Here is a 22,119-nt window from a genome sequence, read left to right as displayed (position 1 = left end):
TAAGCAGCAAAAGTGTTTCCACAAAGTAACCTTTTTCTTGTAATCATTTACATCCTTGTTAATTGTGCATAATTTGCACCTTAACCTGAAGCACTTTGGGTCTTCTTTTACCTCCACTTTAACCATTCAAGTAGAACAGAAATTCATAAATGTCTTTCTCTTTCCACTCAGAAAGAATTTGGAAATATTACAGTGGTATTCTTTGAAGATAATGTATCAATGCTCTGTTGGTACCCACTACTGGACAAAGCAGGACAAAGACTATTTTTATTATTTTCCCTTTTATTTATATGTATCAAAGTATTGTAGTTACACTTTTTAAATAAAAACAATCCTTTGTAGGCTCCTGGGTGTGTCCTTTCTCTCTCCCATTCCACACTCCTAATTATTTGCAACTTCTGTCTTCCGAAATTTTTTAGGTCGATGGCAAAAGAGGTTCCAATACCAATACCAACACATCCTCAAGCCATGAGTGTTTTCTCCTTTTTCTTCCATAGCTTGTTTTTCTAGATGTTCTCCTAGTTCTCTGGGTCATGACCACATGCCAAATTTGATGTGTTATGGCTGGTACCAGTGATGGAACTTTTCTCTCCTCATTTTCCAGATCACTCTTGCCCTTGTCATTCTCTCCCCCACTCTCTGTTCCTTAGGACTTTTCTCTGGATTTTCCCACTAACCGTCTTTGGCAGATCCTGAACAAACTCCACCTGAAAGGCAAAAATACATTCAGGCTAATTTCCCAGCTGAAGGAAAAATACATTTTACTAAGAGTGGGGGTAAAAAGATGGGAAGCTGCACAGCAAGGGCTGGGATGATGGAATTCTGACTGAATGTCTTGCCCATTTGTGCTGGTGGGAAAGCTCCAGTATTCCATGAAAGGAAGTACAGTCACATGAGTCCCTTTGGGTTCTTTTGAGCACACACAGTGAACCCAAAGCTACAGCTGCAACACACCCTGTCATCTACTTTGATTTGATTTAGCTGTTGTTGGAGTGTTTGTCAGAATGCAGCTGAAAAGGAGCTGAGGCAGGACAAAAAATGCTCAGTTTCTGGTACAATTAGCAGACCTGTCTTTTGGGGCTGTACTTACCTTCCTTGGATACTTGTAAGGTGCAGTCACTTTCTTGACATGCTGTTGAAGCTCCTGAGTTAATTTTTCTGGATCATGTGATGCAAAAGCAGGAGTTAAAACAATGAAGGCTTTGACTACCTGTGTCACAAGAATTAAGGGATTCCATTAACTTTCAGAGGTGGGAATAAAGAGATACATTTCTTGTGAAAAGTGTCTAAATTCATAAAAAAAATTGATCTTTTTCTTTAATTTCCCTTTCATTGTCTCTTTGTGACAGAATGGTGTGTTATGAAGGCTGTGTTCTGCAGCAGAGAATTTTTTTCCACTTTTTTCCCCCTTAATTTTATATCCTGTTAAAGCTAAAGATCTCATCCCAGTTGGTCAAAGAAATGTTGCAAGGTTGAAAAACATAAAATAAAAATTAAACACCCTGGATATCATGGCTACCATGTGCTTAGTGACAAAAAGAGGAATAATACAAATTCCATATCTTATGCAAAAGGATGCCACAGTAAGTCTGAAAAGCCAAACTTTTTTTTCCCCACATCAAACCCCACAAACAAAGAAATAATTCTGAAATTCCATGATTGGTCAAGATATGGATTTAAAAAATGGGGTTTAGGCCATTTCATTTGAAAAATCTGCAATATACTCAATTCCAGGGAAGCCTAGGACATATAGGTAACTTGATGCTTAAAGAGCATTTCTTTCCACATCTTTTTTCTTTTCCTTTTTACCTCCCCTCGATCTGGATCAGGACTGCTGACAACAGCTGACTCTGCCACTGCTGGGTGTTGGATTAATGCACTTTCCACTTCAAAGGGGCCAATACGATACCTGGGAGAGAGGGAAGATGTGTCAGCTGCAGCAAGATGGGCCAGTCCACTGGTCTTTTCAAATTGCATTTTAACAGACAAATGATTAAATCTAAAAGCAACTGACTTACCCAGCAGAATTAATGATATCATCATCTCTCCCAACAAACCAGACATATCCTTCTTCATCCATAATCCCTCTGTCCCCAGTGACATAAAAATTTCCACGCACAGTGGCAGCAGTTTTCTCCGGATTATCCTGACAAATAATTATCCAAATATTATGGGGGTTCAGAAGCAGATTAAACACAAAGACAGGTCCCGCAAAGCTTATTCAATGTGATAGTTCAAATGCAGTGGACAATAGGTTTGCCTGATTCTACTCTTTTCTTAAGAATATACTGCACCTCAGCACCACCACACAACCAATCAGGCTCAAAGTCCTCAAGTAACCTAGTGAGACCTTCTGAAGATCCTGGATGAAATCCTGCTCCTGGTATAAATGAACAGAACTTTGCTCTGGGTCCCCCCTGAGTTTCTGAGCAGGCACAGACACAGCAGCTCAGGCTCACCAGGTACTCAGAGAACAGACAGAAGGGCCGTGTCGGCTGGATTCGGACAGCAATGCTGCCCTCTTCTCCTGCAGGCAAAACAGCCCCATGGTCATCTATGATCTGCAGAAAGGACACATCATTATTCCTTTGGTTAGCTCAGAGGAATGAATCTCTGTTCCAGCACAGTGCAGGACAGAGAAGGGACACAGACAGCATTCCTTCCTCATCTACCCCCAACTGCAACATATCGACGTACCTGCACATCAAAAGGGGGAAGGGCTTTTCCCAAAGAGCCAGGTTTAATTTTCATTCCTTTCATGTTGGCACAGATTGTCACCTGCATAATAGATTTTAATTTAAAAAAATTTTTTGCAACACCTTGTAAATTTTATTATTGTTTGCATTAGGCAGGACATGTCTGTGACTTTTTGTGACAAGGGCTGAATCAGGACCAAAGTACTGTGATTCTCAAGAACATCAGAGAGGGGTTGAGAGGCATTTCAGGGTAGATCTGTGGAATGAGGTTGGTTGTGCTCAGTCTGAGCCAGTCGGTTCGTCTGCAAACACTTGACTTTGCAAGAAAGTAGATGCGAAATTATTACAGATCTTATTTCAATAATTTAGGACCATTTCAAGGGTAGGATGAGAGAATGCCTGACATCTGACTCTTAATAGCTTTGTTAGTGTTCACTTCCAGAGAAGTCTGGGATGTGAGCTGCTTTAATATTTTTCATTAAAACCTCGGAGAGGCCAAATTTATAGCCAGAGCAAATTATTCTTTTTAGTTCTGCCTTTGATGTAAAGATGATGACAGGATCACCTACCACTTATTTTATCTGAGGTGTCTCTGGCATGGTGCTTACAGGGATCTGAACCATTAAAATATGCAGCTAGCTGATTCTGAAACTATATAATCATAATTATAAAGTCTTTAAAAAAAATACGATGGATTCTCACCTTTTCCACTGATTTATCAAGGACATTGTGACTCTGGTGTAGTTACCTTTGAAAGAGCATACTGCAAGAATTAATGGAAACGTACTGTTTCGGTCTGGCCGTAACCTTCATGGATATCCACCCCTGTCTGGGATTTCCACTTTGCCATCATTTCAGGATTGAGTGGTTCCCCTGCAGATATGCAGTGTTTCAGACTCATGATCTTGTACCTTCAGAGGAACAGCAAATGAAATAATTTTTTAACTCTTGAAGAGAGCAGTGAATGGTCTTAACCGAACAGCCTCCCTTGGCTTTCCAAGTACACCCAAAGCTGAGGGTAAGGCTGAATAGGAACACACATCCTGAGCTTTCTGCTTAACCTGTGTTGGCTTCTGCCAGGATGAAAGACCTATGTGAGAAGACTAAGTACCTTACTGAAGATGTAAAAACTCCTTACAAACCACTTCTCACAACCTGAGTATTTTACAGAGTAACAAACTCGTGCAAACAGCTGCCAAATAACTCTCAGTATGTGAAACTCCTCTTACAGCTCATTTCATTCTCAAGCATATGAGAATAACTCCACTACACTCCAGTAATTCCCTAATCCAATGCTGCCTGAAACTTGACATAAATTTAAATTACGAACTGTAAGTTCAGAGGAAGTGACAACTTAAAAAGATTTCACTTGGTCCCTCTGTGCTGTCTTTTCAAAGACCCAGCCTGAAGCCTGAGTGACCTATGGTGTGACTAGTTATTCTCATATTTCAGAACACAGCTCTCTTTCCTGAGAGCACTCTTCCTAATTAGATTCCCTTTAACTGAAAAAAAAAAAAAATTAGAAATAAGGAACTTGAGGAACTAAGCAGCCAGAGCTGTCACAGCATTATATCCCAGCCTCCCTCCTACCCCTGCAGTACCTGCTCAGATCATGTTGGACCAGCATGCGGTAGGCAGTGGGAGCAGTGCAGAAGGTAGTGATGGGGTATCTTGAGAGAGTCTAGAAAAAGAGAAAGTTATTTTATAGAAAGAAAATGTAATGGTGGGTCCCACTGCTGTAGAACACACAGAACTTTCTGTCCAACAGAAGTCATATATGAAAATGAAAGACCACTGAGTGCAGTAGTTCCAGTTAAGATTGTTTTGTGCTTTCCAATGTCCCAGGCCCAAGCCTAAGTGCTGATAGGGAATTAGACCAAAGCTTTTCCAGATTTATTCTTGGGAAAGTCAGGGTCCCATCCCCACACAAGAGGCCAGGGTTGAGGAGAGTTGGCCAGCTTAGTGGTTTTGAGAAATGGCTGAGAGAAGGAACAGGCATTCTGGCAACTCTGGATGGCTTGAGAAATGGATTACTAACCTCTGCAATAACTTCTGGTTTAAACTGTGGCATGTGGTGTACAAAGACACAAGATCCACAGATCCATGGTGCAAAAACACTGCCCCAAGCTGCTTTTGCCCATCCAGTATCAGAGGTATTCCACATTATATCTGAAGGAGTCAAGTTCATCCAACGCCTGGTGATAAAGAAGAGATGAAAAAAATGCTACAATGAGTGTGAGAGACTTGGGTACAGTTCACAGCAGAATTCAAGGACAGGGCAGGAGGCTTCCATTGGAAGAAGTGGTGTCAGGAGGCAGGGCTCTGTAGAAAGTTTGTAAGAGTCAAAAAGGACACTCCTTATTTCTCCTCTGCAGTCTGAGAGACAGAACACTGCACACAATGATCTCAAGTGAGTCTGCCATAGGGTTTTAATATGGAGGGTTTCACTGTGAAAGGGAAAAGATGAGGAAGAGGCAAGATCCTACAGTCATTGAAGGCCTACATTTACTGGAGTTTTACAGTCACATTTTCAATGTAATGGGGATCATGTCACTTAATGAGGACACTGGGAGGAACTCCAAGGTAATACCTGCCACCAGATACAAGTCCGATGCCATAACTGCTGTGGGACTGCACCACCATTTTTGGAAAGCCTGTAGTTCCACTAGTAAAATAGATCAGCATTGGGTCTTGACTTCTTGTCTGGACACATTTATGTTCAGCAGATGCCACCCTTCAGAAGAAAAAGTATAATATAGTCACTATATGCATTTTCCACCAAGGAATCTGTATTTCTAAGGTTTAGGAGTTAAACAGGGAAATAGCCCCAAACTGTATGATCTCACTAAATAAACAGATGCATCAGATACAATAGGCAAGAGATAGAGAACACATTTTGCCTGTCACAACTGCACTCTGAATCACAAGGCTCCTGAGTGAGGAGATGGTGAAGGACCTGAATTTAGGTCCCCAAACCTGTGTTGGACAAATCTGTACTTAATACAGTGCAATAATAATGCAGTGAGCTGACAGAAGGATGCAAAAATGTAACTTATTTGTGTTATGGAAATGAACCCCATAACTCAGCAATGCCACCTGACTGGTACAGCCTCCTTCCCCTCTCAGGCATGAAGGTCAAACAACTGGATACTCACGCAACGAGTTCTTTGAGGTTCAGCCACCCATCCCTGCTCCCTTTGCCTACAATTAGTTTACTTTTCAAAAACTGGCTGTCAGGCACAACAGATTCCACTGCAGGTGCCAGTGTGTCACTGGTAATGATGCACTTGGCCTTTGAAGCCTGGAGTCGGTATAAGATGTCTTTGGCTGTCAGTTGGGATGTTCCTGGAACAAAGATAATTCCTGGAAAAAAGCAATGAGCAATTGAGAAAACTCAGCATTTCTCCAAAACACTTGATCTTGTCCCTGTTGATGCTGAATTGTTCCATCATGGATGATTAGCAGTTTCAAAATGCAATGGGTCAAATCCTTCCTAAGCATTTGCAAAACTGCAACAGCAGAGAAAAATATTGAGTAATTAACCCCTTTAATAATATAGTTACTGCATTAGCACTGTCCAACCAGATATCTGGTTAAGGCTGGCCATTCAATCTTCACTGGCTTCAGCTGAGGGTGCTGTTTAACTGAACAGCCTATCCCTTTGGTTCCTGTGTGGGTGCAGCCAATTCTCCTTCCATGCAAAAGCTGAGTTGTTCAGGTCACAGCAGAATATTCCTGCTTATGTTTTCTCCACATTAATTTTGCACATTGACTGTATCTTCTATTTATGTCCTTTCTGCATCCAAGAGGTCAGTGAGGTCACTCACCTGTTCTCATGCAGGCTACATTGAGGAGCCACCACTCTGGGACCCGAGGCAGAACTGCTATAACTCTGTCTCCTCTCTGCAAACCACATGCCTCAGAAAGTACATTGGCTGCCTTCCTAGAGAGAAATCCCAGCTCTTCAAAGCTCCACTTCACCTCCTCTCTCTCCTCATTTACCCACCAAAAAGCTGGATTTGCTGGTTTTCTTCCATCCTAGAACACAACAGAAGATATTCAAGTAAGAAGTCAAAGCTTAAAAGGTTTCATTTCAAAACAAAATAACTCCAGACTAGGCACATCCTCCCTGGGGACTAGTCTCAGAGTGATACCTATATTTCTGACAAGCAAAACAAAATGGTGCATTCCACTCTTGAGCTGATCTATCCAGTATCCATCAGGAAAAGTGATTTGTATCATCTGAGATCTGTTCCAATGTGTCCTGGTTTCAGCTGGGGCAGAGTCAATTTTCTTCCTAACCACTGATAAAAGTGCTGTGCTTTCTGGATTTGGGATGAGAATAATGTTGATAACACACTGATGTTTTAGTGGTTGCTAAGCAGTGCTTACTCTAAGTCAAGGACTTTTCCATTTCCCACGCTCTGCTGACAAGGAGTTGCACAAGGAGCTGGGAGGGAGCACGGCCAGGACAGCTGCCCCAGACTGCCCAGAGGGGTACTGTATAACATAGAATGTCCTGCTCAGTATAACCTGGGGGGAAGTTGGTCTGGAGGTGCCAATCACTGCGTGGGCACTGTCTGGGGGTGGTGAGCAATTGTGTTGTGCATCACTTGACTGTCTTGGGTTTTCTTTCTTTCTCTCTGCCTGTTGTCTCTTTTCATCACTACTACTAGTGCTCTGATGATGATTATTATTACTATTATTATATGTTATTTTATTTCAATTACTAAACTGTTCTTACCTCAGCCCACGGGTTTTACCTCTTTTTTCCTGATTCTCCTCCCCATCCCCCTGGGGGCTGTGCCTGTGTGTGTTCATGTGATCCAGTAGCTCTGTGGTACTTGGTTGCTGGCTGGGGTCAAACTACAACACAATATCTATAAAGCGAAAGAAAAATACTACCTTTTCCAGTTGTGACCACTCATCTAAGACATCACTTGCAAAGTTGAAATATTTAGGCAGTTCCTTTTTATACTGGTGTATTGCTTCATAATGGGAAATAATCTGAGACGTCAGAAGCCTGTGGTATCCATGGAATGATCTGCAAGGCAACCTGAGAATCTGCAGACACTGAGGAATCCATGATTTAATAAACATTCTCATGATAAATGATGTTTTATCAGACAGTGGGGGAAAAAATCAGGAATACAGCTTAGGAATCTGTCCCCTGAAATGAAAGAAAACACATTTAAAACTAGCCAGGTATAGGACACCGTGTTGTTTTTGATATTGGATAAATTAATGCAAACCAGCTTGAATATATAGGTTGTTTGTGCACATCCTCATTTTATGATATGCTATCTGTATTTTCATTATGTGAATATTTAATATTACAGTATGCAGAAGGGATAAGCACAATCATTTTGAGGTTAAATCAAAATGTGGACTATAGAAAAAAATTAGCAGAATTGTTGTTATGAATCCTGCAACAACAACCACCAGCCAACCAACCAAATCTAGAGAGTATTCAAAGACAATCCAGTTCTGAATTGATGGGTAATTCACTGAAGTCACTTAGGGAAGGTGTTCTGATATGCTTAGATGTGGAGGGAAACCAGGTTCTAAAACACTCCCATAAGTGAGATTAAGGCACAAACTAGGCCAGAGGCTGGATTCCAAAATGATAATTCAGCTTTATTTTGTAACACAAAAGAGCGGAGAGAAAGGAAGAGGATAGGAAAGCAGGGAAAAGCTAAGGGTGACAGTTAAAAGCACAGCACAGGAGTTACCACCACCATGAAGTGCTTCTCCCTGGGTTGAGTTGCAGCCTCTGAAGCGGGAACAGGCAGGCAGAGTAACACAGTGACACCAGCCCTCTCAGCAGGCCCCGGTACCACCCTGGGCACCCCCTGGGCACCGTCCTAAATGCCCTCTCCAGTAGACCCTGGATGCCCATTGGCCACTTCACCAGTATCCAAGGGATGGTACCAAAATGGACCCTGACTGCCCATTGGCTGGTTCCCCAGTATCCAAGCGGGATCTGCCTGGCACACCTTATTTGGGAGAGTAAGTACTCGCCGTGTTCTTGATTGTAACAACTTTTTGCTTGCTAGGGATCTCCTGGAGCTTTTGAAACAGCTCAGCTCCTGCAGCAGCTCAGCTGTTGCATCAAGATGTTTTAGCTCCACACTCAGTGGCACAGCAGACTCCACCTTTAATCAGTCCATTACAGTAGGTCACAGCCAAACTGATGGTTTGAATAGTCCAATTAAATATGAAGTTCCCCATCTTGCTTTCTAGTATTTTTTTTACCACCAGATTTTCAAGGACCTAATGTCCTGTACTGATCTGGCACCTTGTCTGTAGCTCAGCTGATCCTTGCAGAATTTTGATGTATTCTTTGGGGATTTTAATTGCCAACAAGTCTCCTTCCTCAAACACAACATCAGTTGTTATTGTTTGCATTAGAATAAGGTTCCTGCTTTTTACACCAAAGCACTCAGGAGTGGATTCTCTATTCCTTTTCCTTCCCATGGAACTCTGAAGGATGTTTCCAGATGACTTCTATCAAGGTGCTCACTGCTTTAGCTTCAACAGTTGCTGACTGATGCTTCCATTCAGCAAATCCATCTCAAGAACCTTCACTTCAGTAATCCCTTATGTAGGCCCCAGATTTGATTTAGACACTATCTGTCTTGGATGACCTCCTTGTCTTTTAGATGTCTTAACATATCTTCTAGGAGGATCTGCTCCATGACCTTCCCAGGCATCAAAGTTCTACATCTGCCCATAAATGCCCTCTTCCATCTCTGCCCACCATAATGATCCTAAAAGCTCTCAATTCCAATTAATTTCTTCCTTTCCATCACTACTCTTCTTTCATTCTTTCTTCTTTATAATATTGTGATTATTATTATTTTTATTTTTAGCAGTCCAGGAGATTGCTTTAGAGCTGTGCTCAACTCCAAAGTTGCTAATGCTATTTAGGGGCTTCTCATAAGTGCACATAAAGATTATCAAACAGGGGGAAAAGCAACTGGCTTGGGTCTGGAAAAGCCCACAGTCAGAGCAGGAGCCAGGGAAGTCCTGGAGGCCTCTGATGATTTCACAACCTGAGTCCAACTATCAATTTACCTTTTTTCAACCACTAAACTTAATACAAGGTTTAGAGTGAGTGATTCCTGAAATACAGGGCAATTTTCATTTCTGTTCTTACAAAGGATGAAATCATCCACTACCAACAAAATTACAGGTAAACTCTTAATCAAATTCTTTTTCATGCAGAATTTCTGTGGCCTGAGTGAGTCTGCAAAGTTTCGCCCTTTGTCCCAGGTCTTAAAGTTAATTTTGTAGTCATTTGACCCTTGCCCAGTGTCTTTGACCATAACCATTTGTCCTCACACCTCTGATGCATGGATCTCAGTCTTGATCAAGTTTTATTCCTCAAGAAAAAGTAACTTCTTTAACATTGGAATTATTTCCTTATTCCTCTGCACAAGCTTTTACAGTAAGATTTAATCTGCCTATCAGGCAAATTAGTTCAGATACATAGAACTTAACACATCTTAATTTTTTCAGCCATATCTGACAGCATAAAAAATCTGGATGCAGATTTCCCCCAGAACAGATACTTAGTCAAAACCAAGGGTAAAGAGGAATTCCTGATGTTCTCCGTGTTCCATGGAGGTTGTGGTAGAGAAACACTGACCAGCTGTAAACAATCCTATAGGATATCATTTGCTGCTGAGAAAGAGTCTTAGGACCTGGATATAAAATTAAGTGTTATTATGTCCCTAAATGCCACTCACTTCAGAATCAGGATTAAATAACAAACAGTTCTTTAGAGAGTACTTACACTTTAAAGCAGAACACTATTAAGAGGACTTGGTGGAAAAAAATTCTTTCAAAAAAGTTTGAGTGGTGAAAAATCCTATTTGAAATATTCCCAAACTCTGCAGAGAAAATGGGCATTAATAAAGGGGGTTTATGTCATATTTTGGGATATACATTCATTTGTATTCTTTTTTTCTTTCTTTCTTAAGGAAACAACTTTTTAATTGGTGCAACATCCTGTAAACTTTATTATTGTTTTCATTAGGCAGGATACCTTCTGAGTAAAAATATTATGATTTTCTTGAAATGTAACCTTTCTTTTAGTTTGTGACCTTTACTATTAATGCTAAAAAACAATGGATCCACTTTAACCCTTGAACAAACAAGCCTAATCATTTTGGTTATTACTTTTAACAACACAGGAAGATATTTATAATTTCTTAGTCTCCTCTAATTCTATGATTTAACTGTAATCTACAGATTTCAGAGCATTACAATGACAAGATCTACACAATACCCTGTGTCAAGGAAAGAGGGACAGAACATTCAGGAACAGTATTCAGGATCAGAAATGGTATTCAAGACTGACAAGATGAAAGACATTTTAAATTCAGGATTCCCCAGTGACCTACCAAAATGTCTGCTAAGTTTTGCTGTGAGACCCTTCAAGGTCATAGCACTTTCTCACCTGCAAACCTGGAGGTGAAAATGAAGTAAAAAAAAAAGACCCAGTAATGGCAAAGTCCTTTGAATGACTCCAAGAATCAGGAATTATTTTTCCTGATTTGGTACCATCTGCTTCTGCTCAATGATCATTAACATGAGGAATTCAGACAAACAACATTTTCTGACCTGTCTGCTGTGGACAGGAGAGATTGAGAGCTGGCTGGGGCAGATCCTCTTCGTTCAGTTTGCTTGGCTTTCACAACATATTTCCCAAAAGAGACGCTCACCTGGAGACGTGAAACCCGGACTCTCTGTCAAAAAGGATTTGAAGTGAAACCCTTCCTACTTTATCTTTTGCTTCTTAATGAGAACAGAACGTAAACCAAAACAGACTAAGCAGCAAAAGTGTTTCCACAAAGTAACCTTTTTCTTGTAATCATTTACATCCTTGTTAATTGTGCATAATTTGCACCTTAACCTGAAGCACTTTGGGTCTTCTTTTTCCTCTGCCTTTACCACTTAAGTAGATCTCAAATTCATGAAGATGAAGAGAAGCATTAAAGTAAAACAGCTTTCCACTCTGAAAGAATTTGAGAATGTTACAGTAGTAGTTCTTGAATGTCAATTAATTGTTGATACTCACCTCAAGACAAACATTATTTTTATTTTCAATTTCCTATTTACTTGTTATCAAAATCTTGTAGTTACACCTATTTTTTTAAGGAAGCTGTTTATATAAATTCCAGTACAAAAATTAAACCTTTGTATGCTCCTAGGTGTGTCCTTTCTCTCTCCCATTCCACAGTCTTAATTACTTGCAGCTTCTGCCTTCTGCAAATCTGTAGGTCAATGGAAAAAGTGGTTCCAACATCACACATCCTCAAGCCATATGGGTGTTCTCTCCTTTTTCTTCCATAGCTTGTTTTCCTAGTGCTCTGGGTCATGACCATGTGCTCAGTGTCACGCTGTATGACCAGCACAGATGATGGAGATTTTCTCTCCCTGCTTTCCAGATCACTCTCACCCTTGTCATTCTCTTGCCCACTCTTTGTTCTTTAGAACCTTTCTCTGGATTTTCCCAGTAGGTGTCTTTGGCAGATCTTGAACAAACTCCACCTGAAAGGCAAAAATGCTCACTTGTAGCCAAATACTTTCTAGTTAATTTCCCAGGCGCAAAAAAAGACACACATTTATTATGGCTGGGGATAAAAAGATGGGAGGCTGCCCAGCGTGGTCTGGGACAGTGAAATTCCTTATTACACACTGCAGTTGACTTGTAGGGACAAGTACCACAGTCCCGAAGAGATGAGTGGTTCAGCAGTCAGGACATGGAGCTACTGGTGTCTTTCTTGGGGTAAAGAGGTGAATTCCACCCCCACTGATGCCAGCAGGAATTTCCCCTTTTCTTTGGCTGAGAGTCTGAACAGAGGTCAGGGGAGGAATGGGTAAGTTCAGTGTCTTGCCCATTTGAGCTGGTGGGAAAACCCCAGTATTCCATGAAAGGAAAACTGGACCCTGATGAAGTACAGTCACATGAGCATTGCCTCCCTTTGGGTCCTCTCGAGCACACACAGTGAACCCAAAGCTACAGCTGCAACACACCCTTTGATTTGATTTAGCTGTTGTTGGAGTGTTTGTCAGAATGCAGCTGAAAAGGAGCTGAGGCAGGACAAAAAATGCTCAGTTTCTGGTACAATTAGCAGACCTGTCTTTTGGGGCTGTACTTACCTTCCTTGGATACTTGTAAGGTGCAGTCACTTTCTTGACATGCTGTTGAAGCTCCTGAGTTAATTTTTCTGGATCATGTGATGCAAAAGCAGGAGTTAAAACAATGAAGGCTTTGACTACCTGTGTCACAAGAATTAAGGGATTCCATTAACTTTCAGAGGTGGGAATAAAGAGATACATATCTTGTGAAAAGTGAGTGTCTAAATTCAGAATGCAAAAATTCAATCTTTTTCTTTAATTTCCCTTTCATTGTCTCTTTGTGACAGAATGGTGTGTTATGAAGGCTGTGTTCTGCAGCAGAGAATTTTTTTCCACTTTTTTTCCCCTTAATTTTATATCCTGTTAAAGCTGAAGATCTCACCCCAGTTGCTCAAAGAAAAAATATAGCTCAAAGGTGAAAAATATAAAACAAAAATTAAACACCCTGGATATCATGGCTACCATGTGCTTAGTGACAAAAAGAGGAATAATACAAATTCCATTACTTAGGCAAAAAGATGCCACAATAAGTCTGAAAAGTCAAGTCTTTTTCGCCCACATCAAACCCTGCAAAAAAGGAAATAATTCTGAAATTCCACGATTGGTCAAGATATGGATTTAAAAAATGGGGTTTAGCCCATTTCATTTGAAAAATCTGCAATATACTCAATTCCAAGGAAGCCTAGGACATATAGGCAACTTGATGCTTACAATAAAGGGCATTTCTTTCCACATCTTTGTTTTTTATTATTATTTCTTTTTACCTCCCCTCGATCTGGATCAGGACTGCTGACAACAGCTGACTCTGCCACTGCTGGGTGTTGGATTAATGCACTTTCCACTTCAAAGGGGCCAATACGATACCTGGGAGAGAGGGAAGATGTGTCAGCTGCAGCAAGATGGGCCAGTCCATTGGTCTTTTCAAATTGCATTTTAACAGACAAATGATTAAATCTAAAAGCAACTGACTTACCCAGCAGAATTAATGATATCATCATCTCTCCCAACAAACCAGACATATCCTTCTTCATCCATAATCGCCCTGTCCCCAGTGACATAAAAATTTCCACGCACAGAGGCAGCAGTTTTCTCCGGATTATCCTGACAACAGTCAAAAAATGTATCTGATTGTTAGTGAAACATAACACATCAACTTTGCAGTGGTGCTAAAAACGAACAAGAAAATTGTTCTCAAAATGAGTTTGTTCAATACTATTGTATGTCTTCAACTGAAAGAAACAGAGCCATGTCAAACAGCAGTTTGGTGGTAGAAATATGTGAGCGGGGGGAAAGAGCACTTGTGTATGTAAGATTAGAGCGTTAGAGAGAAAAGGCTGTGCTATACCTAAATTCCCATCCATCACAGCAAATGACTAAAATGTGTAGCCCCCTGTCTTCAGGGAAATGATTTTTCATTGCAGGGGGTTGCCACAATGACCTCCTGTCTATGGAAACTTTTTACCTTTAACTGTCAAGACCAAAACTCAAATGAGGTGACCTTCAGAAAAAAATTTCATTCTCTACATTGACTTGTAGGTTACACAGGAAAAACATGTTGACAACAGACATAGTTAAAACCTGAAGTAACGATACTGAACCTAAAGAAATTTTTTATCACACAGCGAGTAATTACGTTAGACAAGTGGTTGCTTGAGGATGCTACAAATATCCAAATATTATGGGGGTTCAGAAGCAGATTAAACACAAAGACAGGTCCTGCAAAGCTTATTCAATGTGATACTTCAAATGCAGTGGACAATAGGTTTGCCTGATTCTACTCTTTTCTTAAGAATATACTGCACCTCAGCACCACCACACAACCAATCAGGCTCAAAGTCCTCAAGCAACCTAGTGAGACCTTCTGAAGATCCTGGATGAAATCCTGCTCCTGGCATAAAGGAACAGAACTTTGCTCTGGGTCTCCCCTGAGTTTCTGAGCAGGCACAGACACAGCAGCTCAGGCTCACCAGGTACTCAGAGAACAGACAGAAGGGCCGTGTCGGCTGGATTCGGACAGCAATGCTGCCCTCTTCTCCTGCAGGCAAAACAGCCCCATGGTCATCTATGATCTGCAGAAAGGACACATCATTATTCCTTTGGTTAGCTCAGAGGAATGAATCTCTGTTCTAGCACAGTGCAGGACAGAGAAGGGACACAGACAGCATTCCTTCCTCATCTACCCCCAACTGCAACATATCGACGTACCTGCACATCAAAAGGGGGAAGGGCTTTTCCCAAAGAGCCAGGTTTAATTTTCATTCCTTTCATGTTGGCACAGATTGTCACCTGCATAATAGATTTTTATTATTCTTTAAATTTTTTGCAACACCTTGTAAATTTTCTTATTGTTTGCATTAGGCAGGACACGTCTTTGTGACTTTGTTGTGACAATGACCAAAGTACTGTGATTCTCAAGAACATGAGTCTGGGATGTGAGCTGGGATGAAGTAAAGATGGTGAAGGGATCTACTACAGTAATTTCATTTATTGCAAACGTACTGTTTCGGTCTGGCCATAACCTTCATGGATATCCAGCCCTGTCTGGATTTTCCACTTCGCCATCACTTCAGGATTGAGCGCTTCCCCTCCAGATAGACAGTGCTTCAGACTTGTGAACTTGTAGCTTGAGAGGAATAGCAAATGAAATAATTTTCTTAGCTCCTAAGAAGAGCAGTGTGTGGCCTTAACTGAACAGCCTCCCTTGGCTTTCCAAGTAAGTACATCTAGAATTTCACAAGTTCCTTGGAAATGACAATAATCATCCTGTTACACAGACCTCGACTGGACTCCTAGATTGCTTGTGTTACCACTGAAGATAAAATGGTTCAGCTCTGTGTCATTACAAGTAGGTTTTTCTGCTGGCACATGAGTGAGCAAATATGTTTTTTTTGGAAGGGCTGACATGAAAGGAGAAATCTAAACAAGTGCATCAGATATTTGCAGGAAGCTGAGTTATGTACCAACATCCAAGATCAAATAAAACACTGAGAATTTTATAGAGCAAAAGTAAGCCTGAGCTCTCTGCTAAACCTGAGTTGATTTTTGTCAGGATGAAAGACCTATGTGAGAAGACTAAGTACCTTACTGAAGATGTAAAAACTCCTTACAAACCACTTCTCACAAGTTGAGTATTTTACAGAGTAACAAACTCGTGCAAACAGCTGCCAAATAACTCTCAGCACGTGAAACTCCTCTTACTGCTCATTTCATTCTCAAGCATATGAGAACAACTTCACTGTACTTCAGTAATTCCCCGATCCAATACTGCCTGAAACTTGACATAAACTTAAATTATGAACAATAAGTTCAGAGGAAGGGACAACTTAAAATAATCTCACTTATTTTCTCTGTGCTCTTTTCAAAGCCTGAGTGACCTATGGTGTGACTAGTTATTCTCATATTTCAGAACACAGCTCTCTTTCCTGAGAGCACTCTTCCTAATTAGATTCCCTTTAACTGAAAAAAAAATAAATTAGAAATAAGGAACTTGAGGAACTAAGCAGCCAGAGCTGTCACAGCATTATATCCCAGCCTCCCTCCTACCCCTGCAGTACCTGCTCAGATCATGTTGGACCAGCATGCGGTAGGCAGTGGGAGCAGTGCAGAAGGTAGTGATGGGGTATCTTGAGAGAGTCTAGAAAAAGAGAAAGTTATTTTGTAGAAAGAAAATGTAATGGTGGGTCAGACCTTGTAAAGGTGCAGGCGAACAACCCAAGAGGCCAATGTTGAGGAGAATTGGTCAGCTGACTGGTTTTGCAAAGTGCCTGAGAGGAGGAATAGGCACTCTGGGAAGTAATTGAAAATTCAGGATAACAGTGCCCTAATTTTGGTCTATACCATATTCTGATAACTGGCCCTCACATTGGGCCCAAAGCAGCTGGAAGCCGATATCTGAAGTGAGTTTTAGGCTCAATATAGGACAAGGTAGCAGTGATCCCATGATTTTTATATCCTGCATCTTTCACCAGTTCTTCTCTACACTGAAGCCATGTCACATGGCTTGACCAGGAGTGAAAACACTTGTTCCTCTAGCTTATTGGGCACCAAAGGCAGGGAAGATTGCTTGGAATGTGGGGAGTACTATCCCTGCTGCTACAGAGCAATGGCACCCATGCACCCAGCTTGTTTACTTTAGTTATGCAAAAGGGAAATAAACCTCCCAGTATAAAATGTTATGCTTACCTCTGCAATAACTGCTGGCTTAAACTGTGGCATGTGGTGTACAAAGACACAAGATCCACAGATCCATGGTGCAAAAAGACTGCCCCAAGCTGCTTTTACCCATCCAGTATCAGAGGTATTCCACATTATATCTGAAGGAGTCAAGTTCATCCAATGCCTGGTGATAAAGCAGAGATAAAAAAATTGCTACATAGAGTGTGAGAAACTCAGGCACAGGACACTGCATTCAAGAAAAAGGCAGGAGGCTTCCACTAGAAGACATGGTGTCAGCAAGCAGGGCTCTGTAAAAAGTTTGTAAGAGTAGAAAGGTCTCAAACATTTTCTTTTTTCCCTTCATTCCCTTTTGTTTAACATATCCAGCATTTGCTTTTCTCCTGAGCAGTGCAAAACACCCTTGGCTTGAGTTGCAGAATCTGGATCTAGATCAAAATATAAATTATTTCTATGGACTCTCTATCACCAACTTCCACCTCAGAATGCCTTGGGAAAGGCATCCTTTGATTTTCATGAAAATTCTCACTCTTTAAGAAGCATAATTAAAAGACATTCAGTGACAGCAAAACAGCACCAAGCCACAGATTCAATCTGAACTGTAACTTTTAAGGTATAATGCTATAGCCAAGGTTGCTTTGGTTTCTCAAGGAAGGTTGACCCAGTACTAGAGCACTTGACTTTCTCTGGTTCTGCCATAGGGACACTCCTTATTGCTCCTCTGCAGTCTGAGAGACAGAACACTGCACACAATGACCTCACCTGAGTCTTCCAGAAGCTTTTATTAATGAGGGTTTTACCATGAGAGGGGAAAAGATGAGGAAGAGGCAAGATCCTACAGGCATTGAAGGCCTACATTTACTGGAGTTTTACAGTCACATTTTCAATGTAATGGGGATCATGTCACTTAACGAGGACACTGGGAGGAACTCCAAGGTAATACCTGCCACTGGTTGCAAATCCGATGCCATAACTGCTGTGGGACTGCACCACCATTTTTGGAAAGCCTGTAGTTCCACTAGTAAAATAGATCAGCATTGGGTCTTGACTTCTTGTCTGGACACATTTATGGTCAGCAGATGCCATCCTTCAGAAGAAATAGTATATTATAGTCACTATATGCATTTTTCCACCAAGGAATCTGTATTTCTAAGGTTTAGGAGTTAAACAGGAAAATAGCCCCAAACTGTATGATCTCACTAAATAAATAGTTGCAATAGATACCACAGGTAGGAATCAGAGAACACATTTTGCTCGTAACAAGTATGCTCTATATGCCATAACATTTAAGACGTGAGCACCTGCAGTATATTCTGGTGACTTTATCTGCAGCTGTTTTGCAAGGGCACACAAGGTACTTGCTATGGAACACCAGGCAGATGCAAAATCAGCCTCTGCCTCAAGACATACTGACTCCCAGCCTGAAATCAACAGCGGCCATATGGAGGTTGTCATGCCAAGTAAGGTGGTCTTATTACTAACAGTATGCCATTTATGTTCAAGAGATTGACGAACAATTCAGATTCTCTGGACTACCAAGACAGTATAGGGAAGAAATAATTGAGCACCAAGAGCTGGCAGTGGGTATTTTAGAATTGAATCAAGAGGCATTAGAACAGGCTCTAGGAAGGCAAGCACAAAACAACTGATTAGTACAGCGTGTGCTTGTCTTGTGATCACAGCAGAAGCGCAGAGCTTCTAAAAGCTGGCAGGGTGCTGAGTGAGGGGACGCTGAAAGACCTGAATTTAGGTCCCAAAAACTGTTAGATGAATCTGTACCTAATGCAGCATAATCACACTGAAGTGAGCTGACAGAAGGAGGCAAAAATGTAACTTATTCGAGTTATGGAAATGAACCCCAAAACTCAGCAATATCACCTGACTGGTACAGCCTCCTTCCCCTCAGAGGCATGAAGGTCAAACAACTGGATACTCACGCAACGAGTTCTTTGAGGTTCAGCCACCCATCCCTGCTCCCTTTGCCTACAATTAGTTTGCTTTTCAGAAACTGGCTGTCAGGCACAACAGATTCCACTGCAGGTGCCAGTGTGTCACTGGTAATGATGCACTTGGCCTTGGAAGCCTGGAGTCGGTATAAGATGTCTTTGGCTGTCAGTTGGGATGTTCCTGGAATAAGGACAACTCCTGGAAAATAGCAACAAGCAGTTGAGAAAACTCAGCATTACTCCAAAACACTTGATCTTGTCCCTGTTGGTGCTGAATTGTTCCATCATGGATGATTAGCAGTTTCAAAATGCAATGGGTCAAATCCTTCCTAAGCATTTGCAAAACTGCAACAGCAGAGAAAAAAAAGATTACACTGAATTATTAATCTCTCCAATCATATAAATGAATGTATTAACACTGTCCATCTGGATAATGTATCTGGTCAAGTCTGGCCTTAGGTTGTAACCATTCAACCTTCACTGACTTCCACTGCAGATGCAGTTTAACTGGACCATATCTGTCCCTTTGGTTCCTGTGTGGGTGCAGCCAATTCTCCTTCCATGCAAAAGCTGAGTTGTTCAGGTCACAGCAGAATATTCCTGCTTATGTTTTCTCCACATTAATTTTGCACATTGACTGTATCTTCTATTTATGTCCTTTCTGCATCCAAGAGGTCAGTGAGGTCACTCACCTGTTCTCATGCAGGCTACATTGAGGAGCCACCACTCTGGGACCCGAGGCAGAACTGCTATAACTCTGTCTCCTCTCTGCAAACCACATGCCTCAGAAAGTACATTGGCTGCCTTCCTAGAGAGAAATCCCAGCTCTTCAAAGCTCCACTTCACCTCCTCTCCCTCCTCATTTACCCACCAAAAAGCTGGATTTGCTGGTTTTCTTCCATCCTAGAACACAACAGAAGATATTCAAGTAAGAAGTCAAAGCTTAAAAGGTTTCATTTCAAAACAAAATAACTCCAGACTAGGCACATCCTCCCTGGTGACTAGTCTCAGAGTGATACCTATATTTCTGACAAGCAAAACAAAATGCTGCATTCCACTCTGCAGCTGATCTATCCAGTATCCATCAGGAAAAGTGATTTGTATCATCTGCACATTGTTCCAATGTGTCCTGGTTTCGGCTGGGATAGAGTAAGCACTGCTTAGCAACAACTAAGTCAAGAACTTTTCAGTTTCCCACAGTCTGCTGACAAGGAGTTGCACAAGGAGCTGGGAGGGAGCACAGCCAGGACAGCTGACCCAGACTGCCCAGAGGGGTACTGCACACCATGGAACGTCCTGCTCAGTATAACCTGGGGGAAAGTTGATCAGGAGGTACCACTCACTACTTGGGGTCTGTCTGGGCATTGGACAGTGGGTGGTGAGCAATTGTGTTGTGCATAACATGTCTTTCTGGGGTTTTATTTCTCTCTCTTTCTTTCTATTGTCTCCAACTACTACTGCTATGATGATGATGGTTATTATTATTATATGTTATTTTATTTCAATTACTAAACTGTTCTTACCTCAGCCCACGGGTTTTACCTCTTTCTTCCTGATTCTCCTCCCCATCCCCCTGGGGGCTGTGCCTGTGTGTGTTCATGTGATCCAGTAGCTCTGTGGTACTTGGTTGCTGGCTGGGGTCAAACTACAACACAATATCTTTAAAGCGAAAGAAAAATACTACCTTTTCCAGTTGTGACCACTCATCTAAGACATCACTTGCAAAGTTGAAGTATTCTGGCAGTTCCTTTTTACACTGGTTTATAGAATCATAATGGGAAATAATCTGAGACGTCAGAAGCCTGTTGTATCCATGGAAGGATTTGCAAGGCGACCTGAGAATCTGCAGACACTGAGGAATCCATGATTTAACAAATGTTCTCATGATAAATGATGTTTTATCAGACAGTGGGGAAAAGTCAGGAATACAGCTTAGGAATCAGTCCCCTGAAATGAAAGAAAACACATTTAAAACTAGCCAGGTATAGGACACCGTGTTGTTTTTGATATTGGATAAATTAATGCAAACCAGCTTGAATATATAGGTTGTTTGTGCACATCCTCATTTCCCCCTAGTATTTTATGTTCCTTCTTATCTGTCAAAGAGATTGTGCACTGCTTTTTCATTAGAATCTTTCTTCTCCACTTTGTCAGCTGATAAATGGTTCTCATATCTCATCTCTAAATTTCATTAGTCCTTTTCTAAATATCTGTCTTAATTCCTGTAAATTTTATATTTTACTCTGCCTGCTTACAGAAATGAAATGCCACTAGTTATTAAGTGCTTTGAGGACAGCATCACCTTGACTTAAAAGGGTCTCTCTGTAATTATGCTATGCCTTAAATATGCACTAGATGGCGAGTCATACTGAATTTATGCACCAATAAAACCAATGAATCCCTGAAATATTTCCTTCTGAGTTCTATTTTCTTTGGGGACATGGAATAAACACAAAATAAACAGTGGGTGAGCACACGTGAAATGCCAAAGAGTTCCATTTGCTCTGCAGTTGAGCTGAAGTGTGCAACTTGGGAAAAGATACTGGTCATAAAACAAACTCGCAAAGAAAATGCCAACACTTCCAGTTTCTCCTAGTGTTTCCTGTACAATATACAGGTGTATGTCTAAAAGAAAACATTGTACTCCACCAGTTTCAATTTTCTGTTCAGCTCTGCAAAATCCCACTTCTTTCCTCACTGCAAACTGTCCTGGCAGGACAGTTGTATGACCCTCCTTTCACTGCTGTTTCCTTCCAGGACACAAAACTTAGAAGCCCTTCCAAAATGGTGCCTATTTCCTGGTAGGAGGCTTTCAGGAGGGATTTAAGTTGACTGCTATTATTTCAGTGGTAGATAGGGGAAAACCAGCTCTCTATTCAAATGGTTCTATCATCCTACCTGTGCTCTGGGAGCCTTAGGCTGCATTCTGAGCTTGCAACACTGCCTGTTCAGATCAAACAGACCTTGTCAGTTTAACCTGTAATTCTAAAAGATGGTTTTTAACCTTACTAAGATGTTATTTGAAAGACGTCTATGGAAAAGAGCCTGTTATGAAGGGAAAGAGACCACAAAGTCAAATGGGAGACTCTTATCTTTCTGCCTTTTTTTTTCTCTCCTTTAGTACCTGATCGCTGAATCTCTATTTATGTGTGATC

The 22,119-nt window shown here is 41.2% G+C and overlaps 2 protein-coding genes across 6 annotated transcripts in view; both read right to left on the bottom strand.

Annotated features, from left to right (window-relative positions):
* Positions 1–264: 264 nt before the first annotated feature.
* On the bottom strand, positions 265–11,793 carry LOC113990680 (acyl-coenzyme A synthetase ACSM3, mitochondrial-like). Of its 3 annotated transcripts, XM_027726300.2 has the most exons (15): positions 11,782–11,793; positions 11,325–11,449; positions 7,602–7,866; positions 6,524–6,734; positions 5,852–6,059; positions 5,287–5,430; positions 4,735–4,891; positions 4,298–4,377; positions 3,484–3,607; positions 2,698–2,778; positions 2,460–2,561; positions 2,019–2,146; positions 1,810–1,909; positions 1,091–1,210; positions 265–707 (listed from the first exon to the last, which is right to left on the bottom strand). In XM_027726300.2, exons 3-15 carry the CDS (start codon positions 7,800–7,802, stop codon positions 621–623), a joined length of 1,743 nt encoding a protein of 580 aa, XP_027582101.2. In that variant the 5' UTR covers positions 7,803–7,866; positions 11,325–11,449; positions 11,782–11,793; the 3' UTR covers positions 265–620. The 3 variants fall into 3 exon arrangements, with proteins under 3 accessions (XP_027582101.2, XP_027582099.2, XP_039246223.1); XM_027726298.2 differs by lacking the exons at positions 11,325–11,449; positions 11,782–11,793 and adding an exon at positions 8,429–10,155; XM_039390289.1 differs by lacking the exons at positions 265–707; positions 1,091–1,210; positions 1,810–1,909; ... (2 more) ...; positions 3,484–3,607; positions 11,782–11,793 and having other exon boundaries at positions 2,712–2,778; positions 11,325–11,718.
* LOC113990682 (acyl-coenzyme A synthetase ACSM3, mitochondrial-like) overlaps positions 11,783–22,119 on the bottom strand; it is an 86,464-nt gene continuing 76,127 nt past the window's right edge. For 2 of the 3 annotated variants that reach the window (XM_039390295.1, XM_027726306.2), the window contains exons 2-14: positions 20,649–20,911; positions 19,657–19,867; positions 18,956–19,163; positions 17,962–18,105; positions 17,028–17,184; positions 16,400–16,479; positions 15,345–15,468; positions 15,051–15,131; positions 14,813–14,914; positions 13,819–13,946; positions 13,610–13,709; positions 12,867–12,986; positions 11,783–12,254 (exon numbers count right to left, since the gene is read on the bottom strand). In XM_039390295.1, the coding sequence (XP_039246229.1) occupies positions 12,168–12,254; positions 12,867–12,986; positions 13,610–13,709; positions 13,819–13,946; positions 14,813–14,914; positions 15,051–15,131; positions 15,345–15,468; positions 16,400–16,479; positions 17,028–17,184; positions 17,962–18,105; positions 18,956–19,163; positions 19,657–19,867; positions 20,649–20,849 (1,743 nt within the window). In that variant the 5' untranslated portion in view covers positions 20,850–20,911 and the 3' untranslated portion in view covers positions 11,783–12,167. Of the gene's footprint in view, positions 12,255–12,866; positions 12,987–13,609; positions 13,710–13,818; positions 13,947–14,812; positions 14,915–15,050; positions 15,132–15,344; positions 15,469–16,399; positions 16,480–17,027; positions 17,185–17,961; positions 18,106–18,955; positions 19,164–19,656; positions 19,868–20,648; positions 20,912–22,119 lie in introns of those variants that run through there. The other variant, XM_027726307.2, reaches the window with a different exon arrangement.

The sequence above is a fragment of the Pipra filicauda genome, unplaced genomic scaffold (assembly GCF_003945595.2).
Source record: "Pipra filicauda isolate LSUMZ 115617 unplaced genomic scaffold, ASM394559v2 scaffold127_size2900866_pilon, whole genome shotgun sequence".
Lineage (NCBI taxonomy): Eukaryota > Metazoa > Chordata > Aves > Passeriformes > Pipridae > Pipra > Pipra filicauda.
This window is presented reverse-complemented; position numbering and strand designations above follow the sequence as displayed.